Genomic DNA, 24,342 nt, shown 5'->3' with positions numbered 1-24,342 from the left:
TAGAGTGTTGAATCCTTCATATGTCTCTAAATGTGTCTTGTATTTGTTCTCTAGCTTAGCATGTGGTTTCAGAAGCTCCAATGTCAGTTACTCTAGAGCAAAATAGAACAAGCCTTTTCTTCCTCCACTCAAGTAGCCAAGCAAGTATTTAATTGCTTTCTCCCTGTGACTTAAGTGTTGTCAATCAAACATTTCTATAGCTATAACCATTACCTGCACCCACATCTAAGTGCCAGTAGAGTTACTGGGACAACGCCACAGTGTAAAACAGTAAGACTGAATCTGCGGACACCTAGCACTTACTCTCTGTGCCATAATGTTTCTTTGTTCTATGGACTTGTGTAATCTTCCTTTGAGTAAATGGTCAAGATCTTAAAAGTCTGACTTACTACATTCTAAGCTTGGCTTTGAAACTAGCTGTGGGACTCCAGGAAGTTAAGCTCTTGCTGCTGCAGATTCCTCCCCCATAAGATGCAAACTGCTTTTTGTAAGCACCCCATTGTTAATAACAAATATGCTTTCTCTGTGATGAAGCAGCTAATCACTACAATAAAAAACCAAGGCCATTTTCCTCTGTGCTGACAGTGAAGAACAGCAATGAAGACAGCTCTTTCTTTCTAAAACTTTGGAATGTTTTAGATCCCATGAACTTACTGAGGTATTTACTGGTCCTCCATTTGGACAGAAGAAAGACAGTTTTTCCAGGAAACACTGGGAAATTACGAACAACCCATGCTACAATGCCTGAGATAAGACGTCTGACGTGCACTTGGGCCAACTTGTGTACGTAGTGCGGTAACCCTGCCACAAATATCATGAGGACCAAAAAACTACAATCATCTTTCTTTTCTTTTTGTTTATTAATCACAGATCATGATTTTCTATTCCCAACTACTATCTGCACACCGTGGCCTTGTATAATTTGCAAAGGAAGCAATGGTGCTATGTCATAATTCCTTCAGGGCCACTGGGAACCAGGGCGTTCTGACACCCTCTGTAGAGTTAGGACTTTTCTGAGAAGGCCTCCAAATGTTGGTGAGGCTCTATGCTCTGCAGCATGCTTCAGAGAAATCTGGTATCCAACTGTCAGTGTAACTACAACCAGCAACCCACAGAGAACAGTACACACCTTCAGAGAAAGCATTCTGACTTTCTCTCCTGCTGTGAACTCAGTCAGTATTATCACCAAGCCCCGATTCTGTCTTTTTGTAAAGTGAAGAAAACTCCATTATTTAAATGTTCTCAACATACTGTATAATAAGAGCCTTTAAAAGTTAAGCACTGTTTCCTACGGTCCCTATGTACTTCGAGTCTTAGCCTATGAGTCTCCAAATAGAAGAAGTATATTTGTTAAAAAAATCTTTCTGATTGAGTTGTTTGATATTTCTAGGAAAAGTAAAAATATTATATAAAACCATGAAAAATATGCTGTCTAGGTAATTAATGAAATAATATTCCTAGCTGTGGAGAATTACAAAAACTTAATGTTAAAGTGCTATAGCAGGTAGGTGAATGAAAGATTATTTTAACTTATTGATCTGAAAATTCATATATATCCCAAATTTTCAATTCCAAATAGTAACTACTTGAGAAACTGAGACAAAGGGAAACAAATTTTTTATAATCTTCTGTGTCATTTATTGTAGTAAGATTTATCTACTCACCTGCCAGTATATGAAGAAAAAATGTCCAGTGCCATTATTCCTTCAGATTGTTGACCAAAGCTTACTCTGAACTCTTCCAAATGTTTTGCAGGCACATAAGTAATTCTAGAAATAAACATAATCCATGAAAGCAAAAGGAACAGAGTTTTGTCTATTATAGAAGCCTCTTAAACACAGAAAAAAGTCATATTGCCCATCATGTCTAGACTTCATATGATATTTGGAATGAGCACATTCAACAGACAGTTTGAATTTCAACAGACAAAATACTCTACATGCAAACACAACAACTGAAATTAAAATTGTAAATGCTACTGAGAAAACTAGTAATGTAGTAACAATCATACAGGGAGAGAAAAAGGATTATTCATTTCTCCAAACAAGAAAGCTAATGTAATTTTTTTTTTAGATTAGGAAACTCTAAAATTTGATAAGAGAGCTAGGGAGGCAGTTCAGGAGCAGAATATTTGCATGTTAAAAGCTCTGAGTGTGATCCATTTACTACAATGATGAATGGATAGATGGATGCATAAATGAATGAATGGGACTACAGTTATAGCTCAATTGCGTAATGTTTGCTTATCTTGCCTGGGGCCTAGGTTCATCACTAGTACCACAAAATAAATATGTAAGTAAATAAATATCCCAGTTAATATTTTCTGTCATATTTAGATCGCCTAGCAGAGATAAATTAGGTGTACTTTATTAAACACTAAATATCTGAAACTTATTGTTGCTCATAATAAATGGTTAAGTGTTCTCATTAATTAGCACAATCAATAATTTAGTGAAATAGAATTCACTAAATTAGAAACTTAAAAGACTAAAGCCTGAAGCTATCATACTTAAGGTTAAGGAAAGAAAGATTCATTAATGTGTACCAACTTCTTTACTTTTTTTTTCTCAAAGAAATCCAACTATTTCACTTCAAAGTAAACTCATAAATTGAACAAGTAACTGGTGTTCATCATTTAGAAGACATTTCTTAGGATGTAAAACATAGCCGTGAGCTTAGAAATCAACACAGCCAAGTTCAGATTTGCCACTATTCTGTAAGGCTAGTTACACCGCTGGTAAAATTTGTTAAATAGGTTGGTCAAGATCCTCAAATTAGTCAGTACTCAGAGAAATACTTACTTGAAGTCAGTAGGGCAGACATGTTTGTGCAATTATGAAAGAGAGTATGTATAAAACACACTCAATATAGAAATCATAATGATTCTTAAACCAATAACATATACATTAAGATAAGTTCTCTGAGTGAAGATTGATCATCTTACCCAGGGTCTTCCTTCTTGCTTAGCTTCTTTAGGTGTACAGATTTTAGTATGTTTATCCTATATTATATGTCTAATATCTACTTGTAAGTGAGTATATACCATGTGTGTCTTTCCGCTTCTGAGATAGCTCACTCAGGATGACCTTGTCTAGTTCCCACCATTTCCCTGTAAATTTCATGATTTCCTTGTTTTTAATTGCTAAGTAGTATTCCATTATATAAAAGTACCACAATTTCTGTATACATTCCTCACTTGAGAAACATATGGGTTGTTTCCAGATCCTGGCTATTACAAATAAAGCTGCTACGAACGTGGTTGAGCAAATGTCCTTGTTGCATAGTTGAGCGTATTTTGGATATATGCCTAGGAGTGGTAGAGCTGGATCTTGAGGAAGCACTATTTCTAATTGTCTGAGAAAGCGTCAGATTGAGTTCCAAAATGGTTGTACAAGTTCACATTCCCACCAGCAATGGAGGAGGGTTCCTCTTTTTCCACATCCTCTCCAGCATGTGTTGTCACTTGAGTTTTTGATCTTAGCCATTCTGATGGTTGTAAGGTGAAATCTCAGGGTTGTTTTGATTTGCATTTCCCTGATGACTAAGGATGTTGAACATTTCTTTAATTGTTTCTCTGCCATTTGATATTCCAATCCTCTCAGAAAGGCAAATGGGACAGACATCGGAAGAGGGAGAAAAGAGGACAGGAGCCAACCACAGAGGGACTCTGAAAGACTCTACCCAACAAGGTATCAAAGCAGATGCTGAGCCACATAGCCAAACTTTGGGCAGAGTGTAGGGAATCTTATGAAAGAAGGGGAATATAGGAAGAACTGGAGGGGACAGGAGCTCCACAAGGAGGGCAACACAACCAAAAAATCTGGGCACAGGGGTCTTTTCTGAGAATGAAACTCAAACTGAGGACCATGTGGAGATAACCTAGAACCCCTGCACAGATGTAGCCCATGACAGTTCAGCCTCCAAGTAGAATCCCTAGTAATGGGAACAGGGACTGTCTCTGACATGAACTCAGTGGCTGGCTCTTTGATCACCTACCCCTGATGGGGGAGCAGTCTTGCCAGGCCACAGAGGAAGACAATGCAGCCAGACCTGATGATACCTGATAGGCTAGGGTTAGAGGGAAGGGGAGGAGGACCTCCTCTATCAGTGGACTGGGAGAGGGGCATGGGAGAAGATGAGGGAGGGAGGGTGGGATTGGGAGTGGATGAGGGAGGGGGCTACAACTGGGATACAAAGTGAATAAAATGTAATTTATTAAAAATAAATAAAATTTAAAAAAGATAGATTCTCTGATCCACTGCTTTGCAGTTAGGACAATATATTTCAGCTCCACTGATGATACATAAAGATGTTCACCCTTGTCTCCAAAGTGCAGTCTTCTGGGTTTGAGGTGCTCTTATGGGAGCCAACATTGCTGATACTCCAAACACTCAACCACAAGTGTGCCATCTTTTACGGGGCAGCTATAAGTTAAACACTACCATAGACAGTGAGGCAGGATTTTTTTCACAACACAGCTCGCTATACCACAGCCAGCCCACCAAAAGAATACTCAACTCCCCCTGGGAATCTCCTAGTGAAATTTCTACCCTAAGAACCAAACTTTGAGCAAAAAACACTGGTTAGGGAAATTCTCTTAAGCAGTGTTAAAGCACTGCCTTTTCACTGGCCCAGCTTAATTTATTCATCTACTGAAAACAAAGAAAAATAAAAACCTTTAGGGTGTTACAAAAATGCTGAATAGTAGATTTGCTGTTTTCTTTTCAAATTTTACAAGGCAAAACTGTGTAGTAGTATATATTATGTAATAATATTACATAAATATTAGTATATCATCTAAATGGTAACAGGATAATTTTGAAAGAATTTTAGAAAACCTAAACTTGTGAGAACTCATATACATAAACCCTTAGGTGAAAACCAAGAGAAAATATGTGGGCAACGTAGGGCATGAAAGCAATAATACTAGTAACAAGCACTGCCTATTTTGTTTATTAGCCATCTTGAAACCTCAAGTAGGACTGAAGAGCTGTCACCTGTATTTGCTGATTTACTTCCATCAGAGGGTAATAAATGAGGGCTTAATAAATATTTGTTTGCTATTCGGTTGAGACACCTCTATGGTCATTTGTCCCAACATTGACAGGGGCCACCAGAAGAGGTATCCCACAATGGAACAGCACATGCAGAGCAGTTCCAGCACACAGCCAATCACAGAGCCCACAAAACTTCCATATAAACCAGAAAACAGCTAAGCTGAATGACAAGCTGCTGTAACACAGGGAAGCAGATTATTTGGGAACTGCATTAAAACCTTCTATGTAAACTAACATCTGGTTACACATATGGTGAAGGAAAGGAAATTCACTTTAGTGATGCTGACATGTGACAAAAGCTACAAATCCGGGTACCACGCCTGCACATGCAGACAGGATCAGCCTCACAACAGAGCCTGGAAGCTTAGTGGCTGGAAAACAGGATTTTCAAATGAGTTCACCATCACTGCAACGTGAAAATGTAGCAATTGCATAGCTCTGCTGGAATTGATGCTCTCTTATAAATGAAGAAAAAAGCCAAACTGCACACACTGAATCTAATATGGATCTATTCCTGCACTGCGATGTTACAAAAGCATGAAATGGTTTTCACAGACAAGTTGTAACACACAGCCATAATGAGCTTTTGAGTCACTGATACTCACACATAAAAGGGGGCTCGATCATCAGCAGGTGCTGCGGAGAATCTAGAATGTGAAGCATACGCCGCGGCATCTTTTTACAATGGTGTTAACAAATGTCACTGTCTTGTGCTGAATGTGAGACGCATACATATGTAGTTAAAAGTGGATGCTCCTGGGTATTTCCCCCCTTTCCACCTCCCGCTCATCTACACCTCCCCCAGAAAAGCATCTGCTCTTTCCTGGTGTCTATAGCGGTGATTATTAACAAGCATGGAAAAATGTAACTGCAATCAATCTTTTATTCCTTGATCAGGAATTCATCCCACACGTTGGGTTAAGGCAGGTGAATTCTGATTCAGCTCAGTAATTATCTGGCAGATGTTATAAGCAGCTGCTGCTAAGCACAAAACCCTGGCTATTATTACAGTAATGTGTAAGAGCTCCTGGCAAGGTAGAGTGAAAAGAAACAGAATGCATTCTGGTGAGGCTTCACATCTGGCTTTCCATGGGAAACAAGGAGGCCCACAACTTAACTGGCTGTTCTTGAACTCTGGAAACTCAAATCATCACTTAGGCATGCATAAATGCACACAAACTTCATAGTTATCTATCAGTGGGAGGAAAAGGAACACACACAATGTCTCACAAGCAATCCTTTCCCTATGATCAGGCAATTGTGTAGCTGAGCCAGTGCTATTTATTTATTTGTTTTTACACAGTTTCCATCACTCCCCATTAATAAGCAATATAGGAAAAGACTAGATAGAGCTTAGAGCCAGGCAGTAACTACAGAGATGAATTGGTCAGAGGTGGTGATATGGTTCCATTCAGAAGAAAAGAATAACTGGACTTCCCTTTGGGAAAATGGCCACAATGACCTCAGGGTAATTTAAAAAAATCCCCTTTTCATGAAATGGAAGTGACCCAAGGGGGACAGAGCCAAAAGCACTTCACAGAAAACCCAAAGAACCCTGCTCAACAGCCCTGCTCAGGGTGATTCACATAACGTGTTATGTTTCTGAAAAAGGACTGTAGGAGAATGAATTTAATTTCTACCATTTATTCGGCAAGACCACATACAGTCATCTGAGTTAGCAGTAGTGGCCCTTTAAGAAGAAATGGTATTTTTTATGTGCATGTTGGAGTGTGCACATGTGTTTGTGTGTTAAGACTGTATATAAGAGACTGTCTAGCATGTCTGGTGTGTGTGAGAAAGATTAGCCAGTGTTGTATGTAAGAAATACTGGTGTGTGTGTGTGTGTGTGTGTGTGTGTGTGTGTGTGTGTATCTAAGACTGACTAGTGTATGAGAAATACTAATTGTATGTGTGTGTGTAAGAGAGGGGAGAGTGAAAGACTAATGTGTGTGTGAGGAAGACTGACTAGGATGTGTGTGAGATAAATACTGGTGTGAGAGAGTATGTGAGAGAGAGTATAAGACTGACTAATTTCAGAAGAGGACAGATTTTTTTCTCCCTGCTTTACATATAAATGTCACAGTGTGCTTTGACTTCTGAGATGTGATAGCCATGCTCAGTGAGTTAGCCCTCTAGTTATCTTTCAGTTGTAAGAAAGTTGCTGGTCTCAGGGAATTGGGGGTTCCTGGCTAGATTGGTAAGAGACACAATACAAATCATTAAGAAATGGAGAAGGAGTGTTTTGACTTTAAATCTATTCAAAACTCTCTCCAATTAAGTAATACAGAATCTACGCTTTGCGGATGCGGTTGAAGGGGAAGTCCAGCACCAAGTATGGCTTCTGATGCTTCATGTGCCCAACAGGAGTAACCCTGAACAACAGCTGAACGCTGAGTTACCAGACTATCTGCATTTCATACCATGCCCAGTCATCCTGCAACAAACCATTTCCATGTTATCTGTATCATTTACTTTTAGGCAAAATAAAGACTGGCCACAGGCAACAAGAAACAAACTGAGAAGTCGCTCCACTTGTATAGCACAAGTACTGACTTTTAAAATGATGTTTCCCTGTACTCTTATCATTAAAAGATAATTAAGAAATGGCCACATGATTTGAAGATCCACTTTACTATTAAGTCAAAAGCAGGAGCTCCTGGCAATGGGACATGTTTACGGTTTATATATGGCAGAGTAAAAACCACATGGTCAGTATGCTTTAACAGTGCTTATTCTGCCAACAAATGCCATTTGAAAAATATACAAAAGTAACCTCACACTACCAATTTAAGGTAAGCAGTCTTCCCAAGCTCTGATTTATGCCTTGATCCCTTGTACAATAAGTACAAATAATCAATGATAAATGTCAGAAGGGAGAGCCACATTGGTGAGGTTTGACAATAAAGCCTGAGCTGTATTTTATGTTGGCTCAAAGAACATCTAACGAGAAAAAAAATCTAAACTGTGTGCGTGTGTGTGTGTGTGTGTGTGTGTGTGTGTGTACATATATACACATGATGTATAGAACATTATAGACTTATAGGAAAATTCAAGCACTTCCTGGCAAAATGAGCAACAGGACCTATAAGCAGAAGTCAGCACCCAGATCAGTGACTCTCCATGGGCACAAGGGAGCTCAGGAAAGCTAAGGGTAGTTCAGACAGGTCTTGTACTCTTTAGCCCCCTTCATGACTGGCACTTTAAAGAACTGGTGCAGTTCTAGGATTCTTATGGGGGTACAACAGCAGTACATGCTTCTTTATACTAAGTCAACATGAGACTGTGTGTGATTATAAGATGTCTGAAACATGGGATATCTCTCACAGCTAGGCTTCTCAGAGAAACGTCAGAGAAGCAAAATCAAATATAACATCACACTGTTAGCAAAATCAACCTTGGCAAGACTTTATCCAATATCACGAATGATCATAGGGATACAAAGTGAATAAAGTGTAATTAATTACAAAAAGTGATCATAAATAAAGTATAGACTAATTTACATGAAATAAACATGATAACTCTGTGCATCAAATAGAAATATATACTTATTAACAAGATGAAATTCATTAATTCTCCAGAACAAATGGGTCCAGGTGACACTTACTTTATGTCAGGTCCAATTAGAGCATGTCTTCTCAGCATGGCCCGTGCCTGAGCATTGGTTAAACTGATGGTTGATTCTTCATTAATGGATAAAATGCAGTCACCAACTGCAATCCGGCCATCTCTACTAATGGCACCTCCATGAATAATGCTTCGAACAATCACTCCCAGGCCATCTTTATTAGCACTTACTGTCATTCCTACAGGAAGAAAAATATGCTGACAAGGACCAGAGACAAGATTTTTTTTTTTTCTTTTTAGTTACAATTTGTTAAATCTGTGTCCCAGCTGTATCCCGCTCCCTCATTCCCTCCCCCTCCCCAACTCCCTCCCTGGTCTCCTCCCTGCCCCTTTCCAAGTCCACTGATTGGGGACGACCTCCTCCCCTTTCATTTGACCCTGTTTTATCAGGTATCTTCAAGGCTGGCTGCAAAGTCCTCCTCTGTGGCCTAGCAGGACTGCTCCTCCCCTGGGGGGGGGGGGAGGTCAAAGAGCCTGCCCTTGAGATCCTGTTAGAAATAGTCCTTGTTCCCCTTGCTTTGGAAAACTACTTGGTTACTGAGCTACCACGGGCCACATCCGAGCAGATGTTCTATGTTATATCCATAGATGGTCCTTGGTTGAGTGTCAGTCTCAGAAAAGGCCCTGTGCCCGGATATATTTGGTACTTGTAGAGCTCCTATCCTTTCCATATCATACTAACTCCCCTTCTTTCATATGATTCCCTGCACTCTGCCATGGTTTGGTTATGAGTCTTAGTGTCTGCTTTGAAACACTGCTAGGTAGAGTCTTTCAGATGCCTTTTGCGGTAGACTCCTGTCATACATTCAATGCACATCCCATTTGTCTTTCTAAATGAGGATTGATCATCTTCACCCATGTCCACTTACTTGATTATCTTCTTTAGGTGTGTAGATTTCATTATGTTTATCATATCTGAGACAAGATTTTCAAACTCACTCGAATTCAACATTCTCTTACAGATTTATAGATAAAAGAATATGAATCACATTTTAATTCCTAAAAAGGTTTGAAGTTGATTTGATCAGTCATAGTTGTGTTTGTGGCGTGTGTGGATGTGTGTGTGAATGTGCCGTGGTGTACATGTGGCTGACAGAAGACAACTTTTGGTCACTTCTCTTTTCCCACTATCCTTTCTGGGGACTAAGCTTAGGTCATCCAGCTTGCATGGTAGGCATTTTTACCTGCTGAGTCATCTTGCTGGCCCATAATAAAAAAATTTTTAAGTGATTTAAGATGTTAGCAAAATAAAGATAAAATATTCCACATTTAATACATAAGAGATTAAAACAGTTAACACTATAGAAGCAAATGTAATTTGGACCATTTGATATGGTCCATCTTTCAAGATAAAAGCTCTCTTAGAGAAAATACCATAGAGCATCAGACTATTTTTTAATAGCAGTTTGTATCTTCCACATGTAACAGAATAAACAGGGTTCTAAACGAACAGCCTAAGACGGCAGTTACCATTCTGTGTCTAGGTTACTAATCATCTTGATCTCTATATACAGGTGGCTGCTATGTGCAAACTCTTACACACGTTGCTCAAGACACAAATCACAGAGAATGGAATTCCTAACATCCCGCAGTCTGTGCTAAAATCTTGACTCCCAGACTGTATCCTGTATTTGAATGTTGTCTATTGACCCAAATCAACAGAAATGTCATCTATTCCATTTTTTGTCTCCAAACTCTATCAGGTCTCAATCTGGGCATCTAATTCCTTCCTTACATGGTCCCTGGATTTCATATCACACACAAAAATGTGATCTTAGTTATTATAACACTGTATAACTTCTTCACTTTCCCGGTTTCTACAGTCTTCCCCTTCTTGATAAAAAGGCACTGCCATCTGTCACAGTATCCTCCTTCGTTCCATGAGAAACACTGGAGTGTGTGTGCCTATGAGTACATGTGTGTGCAAGTGTGTGGGGAGGACAGAGGACAACCTCAGGTGATGTTTCTCAGGCATCTTCTATATTTTGACTGAGATAAGGTCCCTCACTGGTCTGAAAAGTCACCAGGTGGATTAGGCTAGCTGGCTAGTAAGCTGCAGGAGCCTGTTCACTTCTGTCTCCCATCTCATCATAGCTGGGCTTTGGAGTAGAAGTTTTGGTCAGCTTATGTAAATATGTTTTTGTTGTAATCTCAAGTGTGGGGTGTGGGAATGCTTTACCCATTGTTGATAACAACTCCATGAGAGATGAATAATCTTTGTCAGCTGGAAACTGCCTCATGTGGGGGGCATAGTTTTTGCCAGACACTCTGAGAGAGAAACTCTTCAAAGAATGCTTCACGGAGGTTGCTGCTGCCCCTGCTGCTGCCGGTGGTCTTTGTTACCACCTTTGCTATTTCTAGATTGCTAGATTTTGCCAGTTGAAAAACATCCTGGTGCAGACCCTGAGAAGGTATAAATAGGAGCTGAGAGAAAAAGACAGAAAGAGAGAGAGAGAGAGTGCTTTGCTTTGAGACACTCCTAGAGAGAAACGCTTCCAAGAATCCTTCAAGGAGGTTGTTGCTGCCCCTGATATTCTAGCGTTGCCCTGTGTCATGGATCCTGTAGTTTTGGACTTCTTGGACCAGCCTCTTTGTGTACTCTAGCAATTCATTGATGGGGTAGATGTTGGGGTGGGTCAATCAAAGCCTGGGATCTGGGCCTGAGAGATATCTGAGCTGGTCAGCCCATGGTCTCTCCTTACATTTATAGCCCTGAAACCAGGGACAGCTCTATCCTGATGTTCAGGTGAGGTGCAGGGCCTGCTCTCTCAATTGTTGCAGCTAATAAGGGACAGGGCTAATTCTCCAACTCTCGTGACCTTGGGGCCAGTTCTCCTGCCTGTCATAGATGGTGAGGGATGAGGATAGAGAGGAGGGCATCACTACCTCGTCTGTTCACTGCCCATCACACAAAAAGCAGGGACAGCTCTCCTGCACTCATACTCCTGTGGCTGATTCATCTGCAACCCCTCCATCCAGGCTTGTTCTACTGTGCTGTCCCAGTGAGGTGCAGAGCTTGCTCTCCCAAGTGCTGCAGCAAGTGAGGGGCAGGACCAGCTTTCCTGCTCTGATGACCCCAGGGCCAGCTCACCTGCCCGATGTAGGTGGCCAGGGGTGAGGTGGGGCATTTCTACCTCACCTATGTCCCCATGGATGAGGTCAGCTCTCTCATACTCATGCCCTTGCTGGCAGCTCAACCTCAACCACAACATCCAGGACTGGTCTCTCGAATACTGCAGTCTGTGAGGGCCAGGGGCAGCTCTCCTGCTTTCATGATTCCAGGGCCAGGTCTCTCACCAGCTGCAGGTAGTGAGAGGCAAGGAGGGAGGAGGGCATCTCTCCCTTGTCCGTGCCACCAGTGGTACAGTAGACAAGTGGTAGTCTTGCTCTCCCATGCTCATATCCTCCAGGCCAGCTCACCTACAATTGCTACAACGTGTGGACCACTCTCTTGAGTACTGTAGCTGGCTAAGGGTGGGGTCAGTCTCTTCCTCTCATTTCTCCAGGGCCAGCTTTCCCAGGATGTCCAGGTGAAGGGTAGGGCCACTTCTGTATGGCCCTCGACATCAACATGTCCCTGGTCAGCAGACCAGACCAGGGACATCTACCTGGTCTTTGGTGGTAACATACCCCAGCTGCTTCAGGGCCACAGACCCAGATGTGTCAGCATGGGTCAGGACCCCACCATGGTCCCAGGGGGCATCACCATCTTCTACTGACATCAGGCCTTTCCTCACTACCCTCAAATTTCTAGTTCTGCCTCTCTTCATTGTACCTATATTCTTCTCTTTCTCTTCCATTTCTCTACCACTTACTTGCTCCTCTTAATGGCACCTAGGGTCTCTGAGTGTCTGGGGTCATCTCAGGAGTGGTCTCAGTAGAGCTATGCCTCACTAGTGCATCATTGCACCCAGAAGGGTTCAAGTGTCTGGGCCTGGCTAATGCTGGGCTGCTTTTTTTTTTTTTTTTTTTTTTAGGCTTGCTTTTTTTTTCAGGGAATGAACCCTCATCGGATACTCCTATGAGGAACACTGAACGTAAGCACCCCCTCTCTCCTCTCTGCCACTTACTGATGCACATGAGAGAAGGCAGCCACACCTGCACCAACTCTGAGAGCAGTGTAATATTTTCTCCTCCATCAAGATTTCATGAATACACATGACAGGAAGAGATATAACACTATCAAGTTTTTTTCTTATTCCTTATGTTTTCTTTTCTTGTTGGTTGAGTGTTTTTGGTTTTGGTTATGGTTATTTCAAGTGAAGATTTTACTAGGTGGCTATGGCAGGCCTGCAAGTCACTATGCAAAATAAACTGGCTTTAAACTCAGAGAGATCTGAGTGCTTATTGTCTCCCAAATACTGGGATTAGCATGCTTAGATTAAAGCCAAGAGCCACCACACCTGGTGCTTGCCACTGTAGTTGCTGTTTTCAACAGGAACTCTCTGTGTAACCCTGACTGTTCTGGAACTCACTCTGTAGACAAAGCTGCCTTCAAACTTAGAGATCCTGCTGCTTCTGCCTCTGGAATGTTGTTTTTTGTTTTGTTTTGTTTGTTTTTTGAGACAGGGTCTCACTCTACAATCTTGACTAGCCAGGAACTTGCTATGTAGACCAAGCTAATCATGAACTTATAGGAATTCTCCTGCCTCTGTAACCTAAATGATGAGATTACTGGTGTAAATCACACAGTGATTTTTTTTTAATACAGAAACTTTGAAAAAAGTAAACACTTCATTATTAGGTTATTTTTATATTAAAATGTATTTTCTTATCTATCTAAATATACAAAATCATATATTTGTATATTTGATGTATACAAAATCATATATTTTTAAAATATTTTTTAAAATGTTCCCAGTAATATTTATGTTCCAGTACCATAGGTCTGGATATGAGAAATCAACTGTTTTATGGTTGAAATACTAAAAACCTGCAAAAGAGGGTATTAAAAACTGCAAGAGAGAAGAGCCAAAGGCAGGCATATCACACCAGATCATCTGATAGAAACATTTAAAGCCAGAAGGACCTGGAAATAGGAATTTCAAGCTTGGAGAGATCACAATTTCCAACATAGATCATTATACTCAGGAAAACTACCTATTAAAATTGAAAGAGAAATAAAAACTTTCCATGATAAAAATTGATAAAGGGGGCTGGAGAGGTGGCTCACAGGTTAAGAGCACTGGCTGCTTTTCCAAAGGTCCTGAGTTCAATTCCCAGCAACCACATGCTGGCTCACAACTATCTACAATGAGATCTGGGGTCCTCTTCTGGGGTGCAGTATATTCAGACAGAACATTATATACATAATAAATAAATAAATCTTTAAAAAATTTTGCCAAAGGAATTTATGAACAGTAACCCAGCTCTAAAGGGGATGTAAGAAGGAAAATTTCCATCTCAAGAGAAGAATAAACGTATCAAAGATGCAAGAAGAAATAAACAATACATAGATATTAATAAAAAGAGATGTAGGAAAAAGCTCCAAAAAAGACAGGAATCGAGACACATCTTTTAATACTAACTCTAAATATTAACAGTCTCAATTTCTCCAATAAAAGCACAAAAAAGAACTTGTTTCTTTCTTCTGCCTTCAAGAACACAGCTCAACACTATATCACTTTTGGATAAAAGGACTGTAAAAGTTATCCCAAGAAAATATAACCAAGAAACAAGCATATATAACTATTTCAGTATCTGACAAAACAGAATTCAAAACAAAACTAGTCAGAAGAGATAAGGAAGGAAGGTTACTTTCTAATCAGAACAACCATTCATCAAGAGGAGACAATTTTAAACATATATAGCATATTTCTAAACATATGCAACATATATAAACATACAACATACATTTCTAAACATATTTAACATACACAAACATATACAACAAATTTCATAAAACAAGTTCTGGGAGATCGAAAGCCACAAAGCCAGTAGTGTGTAGATTAAGCCAAACTGCAGGTATGAGCATGTCTTATGGAAGCTCACTAGTTAGAAAGCTAATTTCAAAATATAACTAAAAATAAAGTTTTAAAAGAATTGCCCTGCATGAGTGGACAGTACTGGCATAAGAAGATATGAGTTATTAAAGTACAGTGCAGGTAATGAGATAACTCCACACCTGTTATTGGTCAGAAAGCCAGAGGTCTCCCAAACAACACAGGGTATTGTCATTGCCCTTGGTTACCCTCCGTAACTACAGAGTAAGACCCTGCTGATGAAGACGCCACACATTTGCAGCAATCAATATGAGAGTAGGACCTCTCTGCTGGCAAGCTTTCATACGCTAGCAGCAGGCCCTTTGCACTACAACACTAACATGCCAAGCAATATGGGCCATTGGTACAGTAGTGGCATGATTTTCTGATTAGATTTGTAGGCTGCTCCCCAGGCACAAGGGGGTGGGATTTCATGCCTGGCACTGTAAACCTGGCCAGAAGCTCACAGCTGAGGGGGTCATGGGTTCTAGAGAGAACCTTTATTGTTATTTTCCCCAAGGGTCATGACTTTAAGTTGCCTTCTAAATATTTACATTTATTCTCATAGACCTGGGCTGCTATCAATCTTTGTCAGAGAAGCTCCTTTTTGCAGGGGGGCAGTAGTTAATTCATATATGTTTAACTGGTTAAATGCTGAGAAAGAGACTTACTGCTTAGCATCTTTGTTACTCCCTATCCCCATCAAGACTCAGGAAACTTGGCAGAAGAGGAGGAAGAAAGAATGTAAGAGGTTAAAGCTATGGAGGAGTGCTATGAAATTCTGTCTTATGGACATGGCATGGCGACTGCACTCATGAACGCACAGCAGTTGTGGTTACCTTCACAAATCCAGCTAGCCAGCCAAAATTCTGGGAGAGATGGCAGTCTCTCTCCTTACCCTCCTAATGAGGAGATGCTGGCAACTGCCAGCTGCTGGGGAAAGGACAATCAATTCTTCTTTGATGGTGTTCCCACTGGTGGGTCTCCTATGTTTTAGTGACTGGCCCCACACATGCACATATTGGGAGCACTAACTGGACTCAGTGAGGAAGGAAGAGGAGAAGGTGGTGGCAGCAACAGCAACATGCATTGAAAAGGAGACATGGTGAAGGGCACGTAAGGGAGGAAATGAGAAACAGACAGGATCCTTTTTCATTGTGTACATGTATGGAAAACTGTAATAAGAAATAAATATCTCTTTAATTACAAAAGTAATAAAAAAAGAAAAAAATGACAGAAAGATAGAAAAACAGACAAAGCTAGGAGTGGTGAGTTATGTCAGTTGTCTCAGCACATGAAAGACCAAAAAAGGAAGGTGGTTGTAGATTTGAGACCAGTCTGGGCAGTTCCAGGACACTCAGAATTACAGAGTAATATCCTGTCTCCAAACAACTCCACATAAGATACAGTTATATTTTATCTTTATCTAAACCAAAGCATATTGCTTTCTAAAACATGCCCAAATCTTTCTTTAGCACATTTTTATTGTAGCAGTCATAATGTTGCTATTCTGGAAGCTGAGACTGTAATAGCCAGAAACAGGTAGACCTGAATGCTGACCTCACACCTTAACATCTGAGAACTACGAGGCATCTGAGTCTGTCTGTGTTTCCATACCTTGTCAATAAAGGGAATATAACATCCTCCTTTGCCTTTCAGTCCTCTAAAATGTTTACTTCTTTACTTCAAGGCCAAATACAACATAGTTAGCCAATCAACTTCAGATCTACCAAAAATCAAGATCGGAATACACACACAAACACACACACACACACACACACACACACACACACACACACGTGTATAAATTTTAATGTCTAAGTCTGAAAGAATTAAGAACAACCCACTGGGCCTAGTGGCACATGCCTGTAATTCCAATCATGAATTTGGGGGCAGTCCGAGACCCTATCCCCAAACAGCAGTATCAAAAACTGCAACACCAAAAATATTTCGTAAAATCAAAGCAAACTAGTGGTGAGAACTGTTACAGAAACCTTCATTTATTAATGATTTGCTTCCGTCGTCACTAGAAAAAGAGGTAACCTATCCGGAGAAGAAAGGCTGCAACCCTCAGACAGGCTGCGGGCAGACTAGGAGCTGAACAAATGATAACTGCACACCAATGAGAACAAATTCTCTCTGTCAGATTTCCTACAATACTACTCATCACACTTGGTACTTTAGCTTATTATGGAAATATCTTCCCACATTAAATCTTAGCTATACATACTGAATTATTTTAACATTTATGTTAACATCGATTTTTAAAATGGGCCTTTTTCAGGGTTTCTTTCCATGCTAGCACTGTAGAAACCTGAATATGGAACATCTCCTGTCACATGAAATATTAAGAAAATATTCCCAACATCACAATCTTTGCAATTTTAACTCTGAAAAGTTTAGGAGATATGCTCAAATACTGAAATTGGGACATAACATCATCTATAACATTCACACTCAAGAACTAAACCTTCAAGTTAAAAAGTCACAGTGGAATACCTCACAATGTTGAGGTAACTTTACAATTTCACATTGGGCTGTAATCACAACTGTTGCCAGTTGCACAGAGCCAAATGTGGTTCACAGACCTCAGGCTAGATATACCCATAAGAGAACCTTGCTGACTTTCAAGGTATCAAACAACCAGGGCCTAAGCTTATAAAAATATCATGGGTATGTAGCCTAACTCTGACAGTGAAAATGAAGCAAAAATAATAATTAAATAAATAAATACCAGTACAACTGAAAGGCTCTTACACTCTGACACTGTGGCACAAGCTATAAGATCATATGCTAGGATTTCTAACATCTACTGGAATTTACATGAATTTCCAGATATGATAAAGGATACTTTTAAGACACTGTTTTTTTAAAACAGGATCTTAAATAACTTATAACATTTTTAAATAAAAATTTAAAAGATACCATGAAATAAGTTCAAATGACCATCAGCAGATAGATAGAGAAAATGGAATGTTTACCTACAATGGAATAGTATTTAGTCTAAAAAAAAAAGGAAACTTCTGAAGTATGAGATTTAAAGATGTTCTGCTATGTGAAGCAGTTTCAAATGGTTAAGTGCTGTATAACCTCCCCCCCAGACTTACAGATAGAGCAAAAACATAAGCCTAAAAGAGGAGGTCACTCATCACATGGCATTCTAAAAGCACTGAAGCATTACATCTGCTCTGCTACTCACACACAGAACACTGAAGGTCCCTCTCTGAGTGTGGACAGAAGAAGCTACGCTGTAGTATCTCTGTACAGTGAGCCCCAGACACAAGAATAGCAACTGTTTGGTGATGGAGTAGATGGACTGCCACAGTTTTGTAAATGAGGTTCTTCTAAAGTGAGTTGTTTCACAATAAAAGGCCTCTACATGCTACATTCCACTGTCACACACTGCACAGCAGCATCCGAAGCTGCTGCGTGGACAGACAGTCTTACATTTGCCACATCCCAAAACATGAGGCACTGAACTTACTGACAGCCCTGTTTAACACCTACAGCGTGAGCACAGAATGATGGCTCCAGGAACTCCAGTAGGCAGCACTGGAGCTGCATAGAAGTCTATAAAACCTGCTTTAGATAAGTGAACTTATCAAACATGTTTTATTGAATATGTAATATGAATAGTTAATATATACATTGATTATATTTACATAGTGTGCATGTTTGATACATGTTTATATATCCTACTTAATGTACAGGTATCTTATGAATAAGATAAATGGAAATGTGACTCATGCAATTTTTTTCTTTTTTAATACGCAACTGTATGCAGCTACAATGATGCACATGGTATCCTACAATTCTCCCTCTGCCTGGTACTGGTAGGTGTCTGGCCATCACCAAATGGAACAAAATCTAGGAACTTCTGGGGTTCTAGGACTCTCTTCTGAATCTCAGGTTCAAGAGGAAACCAGGCCCAGGCACAGGATACTGAAGAGAGCTTGCTGGCTGGTCACGGTAAGAAGACAGTCTTTGATGTGAGCTAACACCCGGGCTACATCTGGGCATTCTGTGACTCTGATGGCTCATTCTCCATCAGTCCTGAGCAGCAGAGAGCCTGCCTCTCTCAGTGCGGGAACAGGTGCTCTGTCCCAGCAGCTCTACCTGCTGCCACTATGGCTTCGGCAACTCAGTAAGTGTTTTGTGATTATGAACCTGCTGAAGCCTATTGTGAGTGGCAGAGGACTCTCTGCGGGGGCTTCCTGGGCAGATTTCTTCCAGGGACTGATGTAGGCTATGAATAACCTGTATTTGTATTTTGGCAGTGGCACACCTGGCAGTTGTTAGTCTTTCTGAGTGAATGAAAGAGATTAAATACAATCTGACTCTCACACAAGTAGCAATATTCAAAGACAGTAATAATTTATTTTCTCAAAGAACTTAGAATCCCAATTGCCGACTTCTCATTTTCTAAGAATTCCTTTTTGATTTGCTACTTTCCAAACACACACAATTCATATAACTTTTACTTGAATGTAAATGAGATTTTTGAATACTTGGAATTAAGAGAATGAGGGATGTAAGCGTATGAAATTAACAAACCTGTTCCCATTTCAGAAAAATAAAAAAGAAGAACATTTCTAGCATCTGTTATCTGCAGATAAAAATGATGTTGAAACCCACTGTTCTCTCACAGCCGGAGGAGCAGCATTGTATGAAAAGTGAACTTACCTAGACTGGAGCTGCCTTTTGCGATAGTAACTGTCCTCTCAAAACCTTCCTGGGACATACTCTGCAGGGTCCCAGACTCAGCATTAGACGCCAGAGAACTCTGTTCAGTTAAATACTCGGAACCCCAAAAGAAAGAAAAGACAAAGTCACATGGGAAGAAAATTAGACTTTGGAGTGCTCATTTCAACATTACACATGTTCCCTCACGAACTGTGCTTTAGCAAGAACCTACAATCGATCAGGTTCATAGGTCACCGCATAGCCAGACCAGCCCGCATGCCAAACTAGAGACTCAGGGTATGCTTCTCTCTTCCATCCCTATCGTCCAAGTAGTCACAACCCCAGATGCTAGCTGCAGGATGGTACCTTTTGAGCTACAGCAGGCAGCGCAGGAGCAAGCTCTGTGGTGCGCAGGCCATTTGGTAACTGTGAGTGAGTCCACGCTACTGCGTTCGCACATTCATAGTTTTGTTCAGCAGCATTTGCAGATGTGTAGTCGCTGACGGCAAAGTCAGGGGTAGCTGCCCTGCCCATGCCTGAGGAAGGAGAGCCAGCATGCTGTCTTTGCAGGAGGTTCTGCGTGTACAGCTCTTCCAGGGACAAGTGCAGGCCAAGTACTAGGTCAGGACTGTCAGCCACATTCTGATGATGGACAGACAAAGCCACCCGTCAAAATTGAGATGTAGAGCTATTTCAATTTATTTATAAGCCACTTCTTACTAAATTACTATTTAGTTGAAAATAAGATATACTTATTTGTTATTTTAAAGCCGTATACACAAAATTCTTCACAAAGCGTGTTCTTCCTGCATATTTTAATTTCATATATCTTTTTTATCACATTTCTTGCAAATCCCGTATCTCATGTCCTACTGAGTTACACTTGTAGACTAGGCCAAATATAAGAGAATTTTAGATATAATATTTCATTCTAGCTACAAACAGAACAACTGCAAAAGAAGCAAACAACTCACATTTCCCAATCACACTTGGTAGAAGCTGCTGTATACTGGCAGTACCAAGTGTGACAGCCATGGATCTGGATTCCCAGGACCCTTTAGAAGCAAAATATTAACAGGCATCTACTGGTCCTCATACAGAAGACCAAAAAGCCTCATAATTCAGATTACTGTGCAGAGATGTTTTGTAAGATCCAAAATGCAATACTAAATCAGAGAGCCATAAAAACCTATGTTCCAATCTAGTTTTCAATACTAGCATCCTGTGTATCAAAGAACCTGTCCTGATAGCCACATATTAAAATTTTTCTGCAATTACTTGAAAGTTTAAAATTCTACAGACCTGTATGAATGCACCTATGTCCTCACAACATACACAGTTTAGCACTTACACACTTAGGGCAACACAGCTTTTTTACAGACTGCTGTTAATAAGTGTACGTTTCCCTTAGAGTCTCTTATCAACAATTTTGTTTTCTTTCTTATGATACTGGTGATCAAACTCAGGACTTTACACACACTATGAAAGTATTGTATCACAGAACAACACCCATAGCCCTCTCAATATTTTTAAAGTACAGAGGTCTTAAGAACAATCCATACATAAAAGATTCATGTTGCACACATATATCCTGCTTATGGACAGAGAATATTATGAAAGTATTTGCTTGTTCCTGTGTCCATTTACTTCCCCAGGGCATATGTCTGGGATCACTTAGATATTTATGCACCATTTTTGTGTATTTGCATAATATTCATGCAAGTATCTTTATATACTCGCACATGAAGTAAATCTCTTACAATATAAACAGAATCATTATTAAGTAGTATTTTCACTTGTTTTTCTCCACTGTCTTTGTATCTTTATTTCAGTGTTTAAAGTTCACTCCATCCTCCCTGTGAGCATAACTACTGCTGACAGGCAATGGGGGACTGGCATTCTTGAAGGCTGCACTCAGGTACTGGTTTACAATTAGCTTAAACTTTGGCAAAGTTCACAATTATCACCCTCTCTGCTTCTCTCACCTATTTCATGGGGGAAATATCAGATTCTAGTACAGGACTCTTGTGGGTGACCGAATAAGAAATGCCCAATAGACCTTAGTTACTACTGTGTATATTACTCAATGTTCTTCAGCCAAACCATGCTTGAATTAGTAGTGCAACTTGCTCATCTATTCCAGAGTTCTGGCACGAAAAGAGACAATGGGTTGCCTACAAACTATTCTTACAAACCCTGTATTTATTTGAAAAATATGATTTGGAAGAAGCGTACCAGGCAGAGGTTTAGCACGGATCCTCCTGAGGATCATCACAGGTAAACCTGTCCCCTTGTGTGAATGCTCTTTCTCCACACCTTCACACTCCTTTTACCAGGTGGCATCCACTTTTTATTTTCAGAATATGAGTCTAGTAATTGAAAACCATCTACCAGGGTTCTAAGTTTGTATAGAATATGTTACCATGATAAAGTTCTTTACATAAGCAAACTTGTTATTTTAGGGACTCAGGGCTTCATGTACTACTCACAATTGCACACAAAAGAAGAGTGGCACTTTTAGAATTTTTCTTCTACAAACAACTGCTTTACATTTTAGCCATCTAGGATCTACATCATATGTAGAATGAGATATGGGTCTCTTCCTTTTTATTTTGAATGTAAATATTTTAAAACAATCTATTATATGTCTTGTATCTAATATAAGTTATCACTTTTCCGAATTATCAAATATTCCCAGCACACAGAATAGATGTGTAGTCTCTCACAGAAGTATTTAACATCATTAGTATCATTAGGAACACAGGATAGGAAGTAGCTACCTCTACATCCCACAATCTAGATAGACTCTTGGCTCTGCTATTCAAATTTGGGTGTATTTCATTCTTACAAAAAAAGTCAACATATTTACCAGAGGAGGGGTAAGTTTTAGAATTACTAAATTAATTAAAATAATTAGCAGAAAATCATCTCAAATCTGCTTTTCATCAAAAAATCAGTCTGTCTGCCCTCATTAGCTGGGGTTTACTGGGAACTGTATGACAGGAATATCCATGCATTCGTTATTCACAGCAATCGGGCCTGGCACTCAGAAAGGGAGTAGCACATCAACAAAGCAGATGATGCATTACCATTTCAGAGGCTTATTGGTGCTGAGGCCCCTACTGTGTTTTATGTTCAAATGTCATATGAATCTAAAGTAAAGCATCCTTTCCTCCAGACCAGTGTTCAGAAAACAACTCCTCCATTTTCATGTGCTTCTTGATATCGTAAGTGAAGTCTTTCAGAAACTTATTCCAATACTTGGTATATACTTGTTCTCATGAAAAATGGCGAAAGATGAAAAATTAAAAGGTCAAATAAAGCTGTCTTTCTTATGTTTAACACAAAATTTAAGGCTGTTCATTCCCACACTGCTTTTCTGGTTTTCTGGATAATGATTTATAAGGAATACCCAAAGCTGACGTTTCTGACAGCTGCACTGGCAGTTTAGCAGAGAACCCCTGTTGGTTTCACAGTCACAACCCCACTACTTGACTGCCACTCTCGTATTTCTGAGATTAGGGTGCACTCCCTTTACCATTGTCATATGGACCCTAACGTGCTAAGGGCAACACCTTTCCTTCTTAGGAGCCAGCAATTCCTTAACTGACCCTTTACAGTTGTCTTCAGCCTTCTGGCTCAAGTGCCTCAGTTAGTTTTCAAATATCAGCTCTTCTCCAAAACCATCACAAAACAGATGTAGCTATATAGAGACAGTATCACATGCTACAGGATTCTACAAAGCAGAGATCTGGAGGATGCATGGACCACTTTTTTCTAAAGTGGAATCCATTAGTTGTGTTTGGTGTGTAAAGTAAACAAAGGTTTATCTTATCAAACAGACGTTCACCCTGTACTAGAACATAAAACATTTCCTGAAGAACTAGTCAGTCGAGAAAGACAATTTCAACCCTGGTGGCATAGAGCTATTAAATCTTTAACAGTTGTTTCATGAGGTTATTTTTTTAAGCAAGGATTTTTTTTTTATATAGAAACTATGTTGCACATTTAAACAGATATATCAACTTTGAATAATTTAAATTTGGACAATTTAAATTTGACATTCAGTTTTGGAAAACAATTATTAATGCACTTCTGTAATGATTTTGGAAGCAATAAGAAAAATGGAATAAATTATTTTTCAAATTGCCCCCCGTCAAAACTAAAACTTATGACAACAAAAAAAGGACAATGGCTACATCTATGTTGAAATAAAAATGTACCTTTTGTTTATTTTTATTTTCTGGATTCCTTGAGACAGACGTTCACTGTATAAGTCCTGCTTTGCCTGGAACTCTAAATCCTCCTGCTAAAGCATTGACTTGCTTGGCTGTGGCACAGGCCTTTAAACCCAACACTGAGTGGCGATGGGGCAATGACAGAAGAGCTCTAAGTTCAAGGCCAGCCTGGTCTACACTGCAAGTTCCAGGCTAGCCAGGGCTACAAAGTAAGGCTCTAGCTCAAAAATATAAATGAAGAAAGAAAGAAAGAAAGAAAGAAAGAAAGAAAGAAAGAAAGAAAGAAAGAAAGAAAGAAAGAAAGAAAGAAAGAAAGAAAGAGAGAGAGAAAGAAAGAAAGAAAGAAAGAAAGAAAGAAAGAAAGAAAGAAAGAAAGGAAAGAAAGAGAGAGAGAGAGAGAGAGAGAAAGAAAGAAAGAAAGAAAGAAAGAAAGAAAGAAAGAAAGGAAAGAAAGAGAGAGAGAGAGAGAAAGAAAGAAAGAAAGAAAGAAAGAAAGAGAGAAAGAGAGAAAGAAAGAAAGAGAGAAAGAGAGAAAGAGAGAAAGAGAGAAAGAAAGAAAGAGAGAAAGAGAGAAAGAGAGAAAGAGAGAAAGAGAGAGAGAAAGAAAGAAAGAAAGAAAGAAAGAAAGAGAGAAAGAAAGAGAGAAAGAAAGAAAGAGAGAAAGAAAGAAAGAAAGAAAGAAAGAGAGAGAGAAAGAGAGAGAGAGAGAGAGAGAAAGAAAGAAAGAAAGAAAGAAAGAAAGAAAGAAAGAAAGAAAGA

The 24,342-nt window shown here is 39.7% G+C and overlaps 1 protein-coding gene and 1 non-coding gene across 5 annotated transcripts in view; both read right to left on the bottom strand.

Annotated features, from left to right (window-relative positions):
- The window catches only part of Mpdz (multiple PDZ domain crumbs cell polarity complex component), a 169,500-nt gene that overhangs the window by 51,123 nt on the left and 94,035 nt on the right, over positions 1-24,342 (bottom strand). For 2 of the 4 annotated variants that reach the window (XM_055629876.1, XM_055629885.1), the window contains exons 20-24: positions 19,712-19,987; positions 19,346-19,460; positions 8,662-8,860; positions 5,663-5,704; positions 1,665-1,769 (exon numbers count right to left, since the gene is read on the bottom strand). In XM_055629876.1, the coding sequence (XP_055485851.1) occupies positions 1,665-1,769; positions 5,663-5,704; positions 8,662-8,860; positions 19,346-19,460; positions 19,712-19,987 (737 nt within the window). The remainder of the gene's footprint in view (positions 1-1,664; positions 1,770-5,662; positions 5,705-8,661; positions 8,861-19,345; positions 19,461-19,711; positions 19,988-24,342) is intronic. The other 2 variants (XM_055629895.1, XM_055629904.1) reach the window with 1 other exon arrangement.
- LOC129665222 (small nucleolar RNA SNORA17) lies at positions 12,669-12,801 on the bottom strand. Its single transcript, XR_008718348.1, has one exon. It is a non-coding gene; the product is annotated as a small nucleolar RNA SNORA17 (small nucleolar RNA).

This window comes from Psammomys obesus, unplaced genomic scaffold, assembly GCF_907164565.1.
Source record: "Psammomys obesus unplaced genomic scaffold, mPsaObe1.curated_primary_1811, whole genome shotgun sequence".
Lineage (NCBI taxonomy): Eukaryota > Metazoa > Chordata > Mammalia > Rodentia > Muridae > Psammomys > Psammomys obesus.
The sequence above is the reverse complement of the archived record's forward strand: the minus strand, read 5'-3'. Positions and strand labels throughout refer to the sequence as shown.